The sequence below is a fragment of the Theobroma cacao genome, chromosome 6 (assembly GCF_000208745.1).
Source record: "Theobroma cacao cultivar B97-61/B2 chromosome 6, Criollo_cocoa_genome_V2, whole genome shotgun sequence".
Classification (NCBI taxonomy): domain Eukaryota; kingdom Viridiplantae; phylum Streptophyta; class Magnoliopsida; order Malvales; family Malvaceae; genus Theobroma; species Theobroma cacao.
The window spans coordinates 25,993,607-26,003,572 of NC_030855.1; the positions used below are offsets into that span (position 1 = coordinate 25,993,607).

At 35.2% G+C, this 9,966-nt stretch overlaps 2 protein-coding genes across 3 annotated transcripts in view; both read right to left on the bottom strand.

Moving 5' to 3' along the window:
- On the bottom strand, nt 364-2,855 carry LOC18597325 (pentatricopeptide repeat-containing protein At4g16390, chloroplastic). Its single transcript, XM_007026285.2, has one exon. It carries the CDS (start codon nt 2,689-2,691, stop codon nt 589-591), a length of 2,103 nt encoding a protein of 700 aa, XP_007026347.2. The 5' UTR covers nt 2,692-2,855; the 3' UTR covers nt 364-588.
- The window catches only part of LOC18597327 (leucine-rich repeat extensin-like protein 6), a 35,093-nt gene continuing 33,435 nt past the window's right edge, over nt 8,309-9,966 (bottom strand). Inside the window, exons 1-3 of one of the 2 annotated variants that reach the window (XM_018123144.1) lie at nt 9,172-9,314; nt 9,015-9,096; nt 8,309-8,846 (exon numbers count right to left, since the gene is read on the bottom strand). In XM_018123144.1, the coding sequence (XP_017978633.1) occupies nt 8,389-8,846; nt 9,015-9,096; nt 9,172-9,174 (543 nt within the window). In that variant the 5' untranslated portion in view covers nt 9,175-9,314 and the 3' untranslated portion in view covers nt 8,309-8,388. Of the gene's footprint in view, nt 8,847-9,014; nt 9,097-9,171; nt 9,315-9,966 lie in introns of those variants that run through there. The other variant, XM_018123143.1, reaches the window with a different exon arrangement.

Here is a 9,966-nt window from a genome sequence, read left to right on the forward strand (position 1 = left end):
AAGTCAACTTCCTACTTATATTTGGCTCTATGGCCAGCATTCATCAAGTATGACAAACTCTTTTTAGCATTCGCATTTGACACTCGCTACAAGCATTTTCCTTTCATATTCATGTGCAACACGTCCATGCATAAACGTTTTTTTTTTTTTGTCATCATTTGGTAAGTTGAAGCATCTTTCATCCAAACTAATATCCATTGTTCAGAAAGCTTGCTCCATTATCCAAGCCAAGGTGCTGTTGCTTCCGCAATTCAGTTTCTCCATGGACCATTGAGTTTTACCTCCTCAGCCACCAACTAATTCGATAGCTTATCAACAGCCAAATATGCACTTATTCTATGAAGATACTCAAGAATCATAGCATAAACAAAAAGCAATGGAGGGGATCTCAACCTCCTAAACATAGGTGACCTAACTTTATAATACATAAGGGTATAGAAATATATGCCGTCTCAGGGTACAAAATTTTTCCACTATCAAATGAGAGAATGCTAACATTAAAGGAGAAATTTGAGAAATGATACATTCCTAGACATGTAAATGCAAAGAACTGGCCTTGGTACAAACACTTATTGATGAGCACACTACCTACGCAGCCACTAAGTCAGGTGAACTTCTTGACTCCAGCCATGACTTGGCAGCAACCTGTGTTGTCAAGAACCAGCCAACCTTGTCTGGGGCCTCATGGAATGGAGTATCTAGTTCCTTCAAATGTGACTCAAAGACAGTTGCCAAACCTTTGTCTGAATATTTGTGTTTTCCGTGTCCAGTATTGATTCCAAGCAACGGGGGAAGCTCCTCCCCAGACTCCAGTACTTTTGTCAAATCATTAATCCAAACATGAAGTGCAGTCAGAGCTGCTCCAAGAGACAGACTCTTAAGATTCAAGGACCATTGTGTTGGAGACCTAGACTGTACATCAGCATAAATCTCAAGTGAAAGCCCCAGCTCTAGCAGCTCACAAGCTCTTTCCAACAGATCTAAGTTAACACATAGATCAATTAAACAATTACAGTAAGCCTTCTTTACATCAGAACCAATACAATTAAAGAGTTCAGATGCTTCATTCTTAAAATTTCCTTGACCATCTTGCTCCTCTACCAAAAGTTTTACCACATGACCTAGTTTTGGGTTAGCCTTCTTGATGCAATCAGTCAGCTTAGCAAGTTCTTCTCTAGGTGTCTGCGTCATCACATTTAGAAGACAACCACAAAACCGATCATCTGGAGTTATCCCCAATTCCAAAACTCGATTAAATGTCCTGACAACATCATCAGTATGCTGGGCTTTCCCATAGCATTGGATAAGTGATGTCAAAACAAAAATGTTTGGTTCAAAACCAGCTTCCAACATCTCATCCACAATCCCCTCTGCCTCTGAAACTTTCCCACTACAAGAATATATGGTAATCAAAGATGAATATGTCCAACTGTCAGGCTTACAGATCCCAGAATTTTTCATGTCTTCAAAAATTTCAACAGCTTCATCTGCATAGCCAACATCAGCACACATGGCCAAGAGAGTGTTGTATAGAATAACAGTCAACTCCAATCCCTTATCCTTCATCTCTTTATATATGTTAAGAGCATCCTCACCATATCGAGCTCTTCCATAGGCTCGTAAGAGGGCAGCATAGGTTGCCCAATTTGGTGAAAATCCATTGTTTGTCATCTCTTTGTAAATAGTCTTGGCCTGCCAAGGCCTCTTGGCTCTTCCCATAGCATCCAACAACGTATTATATATAACCACATTAGGTTTAGCACCTAGGGCCTTCATTTCCTCATAAACATTTAAACAGCCATCATAATTTCCAGATATGCCATATATTTTAATCAAAGTTGAAAAAGTAACAGGATCAATACGCCATTTTTCTGTTCTAGCACGGTCATACAAGTTGAAGGCCATATCAACATTCCCGGCCCGGCCATATGCATCAATCATAGCAGAGTAAGTGACATCATCAGGATCACACCCGTATGTAGGCATTTTCTCAAACCACTCGACAGCCTTGTCGGGCAAAGCACACACCCTAGCACAACTAATCAACGTGGAAAAGGTAACGTTATCAGGCTTAACCCCTTTTTGAAGCATTTCATCGAACAGTTTCTCAGCTCCATCCAAATCCTTAAACTTTCTAAAAACCTTCATGGTGACATTATAAAGAATGACCTCTCTACTTGTTTTCTTTAATATCCTTTGAAAATGGTTAAGAGCAAGCAATGCAGTGTGAGGGTTTGACATGTTATTAAGAACAACCACAGCATCTTGTTCCAAAACATCGTTACCTAAACGACTCAAAACACTTAAAACATCATGTTCATTTGGATTGCAGGAATCCAAAGTCTCTGCTACTTTAACCAGAGAAGAGTACCTGGAATCGTAAGACAATTGCCTAAGCCTTGAAGCTCTGGGGCTTCTGGGATTGACCCAGACATAGCTTTTGGAAGAAGAACCGGTTTTGCCATCTGGGGACTGAGAATTGGAATGTTTCGGAGTGTTTTTCGTTTGGGTGATGGGGTCTTGCAAGGAGACATGGCTTATTTGGATAGAGGATTTAGACTGAAACGAGCAGGAAACCAGCCTTAAAGAAGGAGCGGTGCTTCTTGCAGGTCTCGGTTTGGGTGAAGCAGAAAGAGTGTGGCGGTCATGGAAAACAGAAGAAGGTGAAGAGCATAGATGATGATATGCCATTTTCTCTATCTGTTTGTTTAAGCTTTGGCTAACTCATAAACCCACCAGACAAGGGAAGAGAAGAGACGAGACAGTGCAGATTCTAGCGAGAGGAAGGAGACTGCCAGAATGGCCTTATCAACACGACACGACAGAAACCCGTCGTTGCATAGTCTGTTTTAGTTTTACCATTTTAGCCTCATAAGTTCCATATCGCCTTCGGCTTTGTTCATGTTTCCATCAAAAAGTATCAAAATATCTGCTACAACATTTGATGTCCATGGTTGTTTTTACCTTGGACTTGATCGGCCTATGAATTTAATAGGCCTGTCAACCCAATCAAGGGCAAAATAGATTATAAGGCATTTTGGGCCAGGATCACTTGTTTCGCTTCAATCACCCTTCACTCATCAGGCTTCGGCCTTAATTTGCTTTTCTTTTCTTTTGGTTCGGATTCATAGTTATAATAATAACTATTATCTTGAACGTAATCTATAATATCTATAATATACTTAAAAAGAGAAGAAGCATCAGTTTCAAAAATTGTTTAATAAAGTTAAATAATATTTTTAAAAAAGATCTAAAATTGTTCATGTAAATTATAAAGTTATGAACTTTACACGAATAATATACGTGAGCGTCTTATATTTAATCCATATACAATGCACCAGTCACACTCTAATAATAATAAGAAAAAATTGTGAAAAACAACCTTCTTGATAAGCTCAATTCAAAAATATCATTTTTTATAATTTTAATTATTTTTTGTCAATTTTTGACATGACCTGGCAATAATACCCTTTAAACAATTTCAGACAAATTAAAATAGTTTCAATTTTCTCTCTCCTACCATCCAGATAAAAATTTTAAAATTAAATCTCGATTTCTCTATCTGCTCAAATATGTCTATCTTGTCATCCAATTCGAAGAGATGACATCAAGCTCTTTTTTATTTTATTTTATTTTTTGGATGGTGGATCTTGGGGTTACTAAGGACGATGAACAACGATTTTGCTCATTGCTGGCAACGATTTTGCTCAAGGAGAAAGAATAGCTAAAGCATGTTTGATGGGTTTTATGGTGGTTCAGGTTTTGTTGTGTCTGGGATTAGGATGATTGGTTTTTAAGTATTGTGAGACTGATTTTTAGGTATTGCGTGACTTAATCACTGTGTGACTAGTTTTTAAGCATTACGTAATTGATTTTAGGCATTACGTGACTGATTTTTAGACATTGCATGACTGATTTTTAAGCAATGCCTAAGTCACACAATGCCTTACTAACTAGTCACGCAATGCCTTACTAACAGGTCACACAATGCCTATCAACTAGTCACGCAATGCCTATCAACTAGTCACGCAATGCCTTATAAAAAACTAGTCACTCAATGCCTTATCAAAAACTAATCACGCAATACCTATCAACTAGTCACGTAATACCTTATTAGAAACTAGTCACGCAATGTTTTATCAAAAACTAGTTACGCAATGCCCAAAGTCAGTCAAGCAATATCCAAAGTCAGTCACGCAATGCCTAAAAACTAGTCACGTAATTTTTAAAAATCACCAAAACTACTGAATTCCATTTAACAAGATCAACAATTTCAAACAATACACCATATTCCATTCAACAACATAATTAATGAATATGAATGCTCAAAATGTTCAAAAGTTTTTCTTCATATATAAAAAATCACTCTAAAATGCTTAAAAATGCTCAAAATGCTCACAAGTTTTCTTCGTGTACCAAAAACTATTCCAAAATACTCAAAATGCTTAAACGTTTTTCTTTCTGGTAAAGAATATTTCAGATATGAATAGTCTGGTGAGAAAAGCTCAAAAAATATAAGTCAGTTTGAGGTGCAAACCTAAACATACTTGACCCGTTAATAGATTTCTGATTGAATTCTCTTGACTAAAAATAGTTAAAATTATGAGGAGGTCTATTGTTAAAATAAAGTTATGCCTAGGGCCTATTTAAAAAAAAAAACTCTAATAATAAAACCAAAGTTATTATGATTCTAATGCTTGACGAATTCCTAGCTGCTTATGCAAAAAATAGTACTATCGTAAGTCAGGAAAGAATAATACGACGATAATTGCTTGCAATCCATGCAACCAAAACCCCTGTTGCTGCTCTAATATTTCTCGCTTATCATTGTAATCAATTTGGTCGCTTGATGAGAACTTGAGTGAGGGAGCATATGCTGTCACAGCCCAATTTTCGAGCCATGACCGGCGCAAGGGTCCAATGGCCTCAGCTCACTAAGTTCAAGCAAGCCTACTTAATTGATCTTATTCATTGACCCCTATTCCTTTAGAATCCAAAGCTTGGAATGTTCAAATACCGTTTCTTTGAAAACGATTCATAAAAACCCAATCATACAATCATAATGGCATCATCAATCATTATATACGTACATATAATTTGACAAGTAAATCTCAACATTTCACAACAAGTAGTTATATACACGTAATTAGAACTTGACCGTCAGCGGAGTGACTTTGGGCACGATTGCTAACATTTAATGTCACGGTAAACCTACAGAGCAATGGATAGGGAGGGGCACCTCGTCCTAGGATCCAACCAGCTTTGACTCAGAAATACCTAAAACATGAGTACAAACTCAATGAGTGAATATAGGAAGAGAACAAGCAACGTTAAGGAAGGTTTAGAAATCATGATGCACGTATTTGAAAACAATGCAACTTAGTTCACGTTCTTATTAAAATCCCTCCATCAAACCCCTGCTTATTAAATTATTTCGTAATAAAGGAACCATATTTAGCATGGAATCGGAAAGAGAGGAAATTTCCAGCAATCATCCAAGTAAGGCAGTATAAACAGCACGTTTCTCGCTGCAAAAAAAATCAAATTACAAGTAAATGGGAAATTTTCTAGATTCATCATGCTATAAAATCACATATTAAAATCATGATCTTTCTATTGCATATACATATACTTAAGCATATATCAATTAGTATACCACCACATCGGATCCAGCTCATGTGCATCCTTCCACATCGTGCACATAGCCGGACACCCCATCTAACCCAGCTCATGTGCATCATTACCAGCATGTGCACTGCCCACTCTGCACATGCATGGTTGTAAATATCATGACAGCATTATTACCGGCATGTGCACTGCCCTTTAAGCACATACACGATTGTAAATATCACGATAGCATCATTACCGGCATGTGCATTGCCCTCTACGCACATGCACGGTTGTATCAATTATACAAAATTACTTAACAATATATATATATATATCTGACGCAAGAGCGTCAAGGATTGTATTTTATTAAATTTAGTTTTTGCTAATTTAGTTGATTTAGGATTTATTTTCTTTATTTTATTTAAATTAGGATTCTTTTCTTATTTTTATTTTAATACTTTTAAGAATTAGTATTTGATTAGGATAGTCATCTTCTATTTAGGAATAGAACACTTATTTTATTTAAATTTCTTATTAATTATTCTAATTGTATTAGACAACTAGAAGTAGAGTTTTATTAGGATTTGGGCCTATAATACTATAAATAGGACCCTTAGGTTTAGTTACGAGACATTCAGAGTTGAGAGTTAATAAATAATATTTTCTTAAGTAGGCGTGTTTATTTCTCTAGGCTCTTTTAAAGAGTAAGAGGTTTTAATATCTTTGGCCTAGCCAACCAAAGTGGGATTTTGGCTATTTTTCACCTTAGTGGGGTTTTCAACCTTGCCAAGATTGGTGATTCACCTTAGTGGGGTTTTCAACCTCGCCACGATTGGTGTTTTTCATAATGCCTAGGTGCCTTTACAACGCCCTGGCGTCAATATCATATATCTTTATATACATATCAACGTCATATAAACGTACATAGATTCATTACAATCATGTTCCACATCATAAAAATATTGCACTAAAGGCTTGTTCCCATGCATTTTGATGAAAAGATAATTTAAACAGTTCAAGTGATTCGCTCAACGTATGTACATCTACTTAAAACATTTTTGGGCAAGTTCACTCACCGATATTTGTTGAATCTTTACTCGACTCCAACCTCTACTAAAGGTCCAAACGGAACTGTGGGGCCTCGTTGGGACCTATCATCACAACAACATCAGAGCCAACCCGATTTGCATAATTATAATTCAAAAAGCTATCCACTAAATCATGTTCTGCTAGTTATTTTTAACTAGCTTCCATCTACCATTAATTGACTATATATTTTCACTATTCTAGTCACACTACAATGAATAACCCACCTCAACTACAAAACACTCACCGATCTAACCACTAGCCATTCTCAACAACTAAAAAAGAATCAACTCTATTTCACAACTCACCTTGGTAGCTTTACAATTGAATTTCTTTCCCAAAAGCTTTCAAACTATCATGAAAATCTCACTTTCTCTATCTAGAACGTCCAGCTGGTGAGAGAGTGTAATAAGGAAAGGTTTTTTGAGGGTTTTATGGTGAAAAAGTAGAAGATAGCACAAAGAACTTTGTGAAAGGGTGCACAAAAATATGAAAAATCGGGGTTAATTCAAGGAAATATATGAAAATTCAAGGCAAGCTTTCATGGGGAGTTGAGAGAACGTGGGAGAGGAAGCAGAAGGAGAAGAAGTGCTGAAAATTTGAAGAACATCCTAGAAACTTAGATTTTTATGGCTTAAGTTTATCCATTTCTAACAAAATTAGCAAAATGCCTTTAACTATGTCATTTTATTTTTCCATTGCCTTTATACAATCTTTTTACTTCTTTGACACTGAGACAAGGTCCATAAGGGTCTAGAATTGCTCGGGTTCATGAAAACTTAAAAATTTTAGCTCGAGATGTAAAATGACCGTTTTACCCTTTTTGTTTCCTTCCATTTTAATTTAGTCCTCCCAACACTCATTTAACTCCAATTTCCTTCTATTAACTTCTTCTACACATGTACAAACAAACTATGAAGTTTGTACTACAACGCGATATCTCCATAATATTTAAAATATTTATTTGTCTGCACTATCTTTACTTAATAAAGACACACTGCCTCATTAACGACATTTTTCTCCGAAATTCTCTCATTCTTCTTCTCCCCCACTTAAATTGGCCATATACTCCTTCTTCATGAAAAATTTTGACACTGAATAAAATATTAATATTTTAATATTATTTTATTATAAAATTTCCTCTTACCTTTTCTTATCTCCTTGGCATCCAAAATACCTTATTATGCCTCAATGGACTTCCGAATCACTTTTTATCTCACAAATTCTTCTTCAATAAAAATATTATTATTTTCTCGTATGCGAAATATTTTATCTCAAATTATTCATTTCATTTTTCATCATTTTAAATATTATAATTAATCTCAATTGACATCCAATAAGTTTTATTAATCATCATATCAAAGTACGAGGTATTATATATCCCTTCACCTTCTATAGACTTTAGCTGGATGACGACAATACTTAAACAACTTCCATCTTCTTTTGTTCCTCAAAAACATCTTCATCGGGAGGGGAAGAAAGAGATGGACTGAAACTATAGGAAGCTTGTTCCTTTTTTTTTTCTTTGGTTTAGAATTGTGCAGAGAGTCTTAAATTTAAGATGCTTTTATAATTGTAATTAGAACTTTACTTATTACTCTACGCATATATATATTGACAACTATATCACATATATAATACAAGTTAACAATATATTAGAATAACAACAGTCATGAAACTGGCGTACATGTTTTACATAATTAAGCAAGCATCGCTAGAACAATCACCGCGGCTCACATTACAGCTCCAGCTATCATAAACTGGCCTACCAAAAGTCCAGCAACATGGGGGTGGAGGTGGTGGGGGTGGTCCATCACAGCAACAAGGTCCCCAAACACACAAACGATGACATCGCATGCAATAAAGTGGTGGCAGTGGAGGTTGTGGTGGGGGTGGTCCATCACAGCAGCAAGGTCCCCAAACACAGACACGATGACATCGCTTGCAACAAATTGGCGGTGGTGGTGGTGGCGGAGGCGGCGGCGGCGGTGGCGGAGGCGGCGGCGGCGGTGGCGGTTTGATGATCTTAATGCACTTGATGAAACCGCCACCCTTGTAGTATAACTTGTCCCTGAGCTGCTCCAGACAGCAAGAAACGACGGTGATAGTCACCGTGTTGGCCTTCTTGTCGAATCTTTGGTCTCGTATTTCTGTTGTCCACAAAAGTCATTATCAAATTATCAGAACTTTCTCGACTAGAGCTCGTCATCAACTAACTATGCTTGCTGTTCAATACTATAAGTAAGCTATAGACAAAATCACAAATACTACAAACAGCCAAATGTGCATATATCCTCAAAGACAAGACAGGAACTCACGAGGGAACTTGGAGAGTACTTTCTTGACCTTGTTATAGCAGCGACGGCACTGAAGGTCTACCTTCAGCTCCATTGTTGTCACCTACATCCGTACACATATCAGAGTAGTTTTCTATATCCCAGGGAAAAGAAAAGTAACATTTACGGTGAAACAAACCATTAGGAAACGCAGATTTTTTACTGCTTTCAAACAAGTGGAATGCAACTAAAAATTCAGGTTCTGACGTGGGAAGAATTGGCAGAGAAGTCATTCATGAGCAAACAGGCACAGAATCCAAAAATAAGAATAAACTTTTTACAACAAGTAATAGTCACACACAAGGATGGAGTTAGTGAATTTTTATCGGAAGGTAAAATGTTAAAACAAATAAAAATTAAAAATTTTTAAAATTAATATATTAAACTTAATCATTAATAATTAAAAAATTTAAAACAGATAATAATTGTGTATAATATGTAAATAAAAAAATAAAAAAACTTAATAATAAGTACTCTCAAAAAATTTTATTTGACGATGATAATATTTTTTTAAATATAAATGATTAAATTATTTGGAAGAAACTTATTATCTATTTTATTTCGAAATCTTATTTTTATCGATTAAAAAATTAATGTAATCAACATCCAATATTCTTATTTAATTATATTTAAGTTTATAATACTAAATATTAATTTATAATGTATAAAATATAAATAGTTAAATACGATATACATAATTAATAATTTTTTCTTATACTTAAGATAATTTCCTTTCAACGAAATATAAAACGTAAAGCATATTGAAACATATACTCAAGATAATTTTTTTTTATATAATTAAGATTAATAAAAAATAATATATTAGTGAAATTTTAAACAAAAATCAATAATGCAACACTAGAACTTATATTTGAGAATTATATATAAAATAATTTTTTAATTTTTAAAAATTAAAATCATTAAAAATAAAATC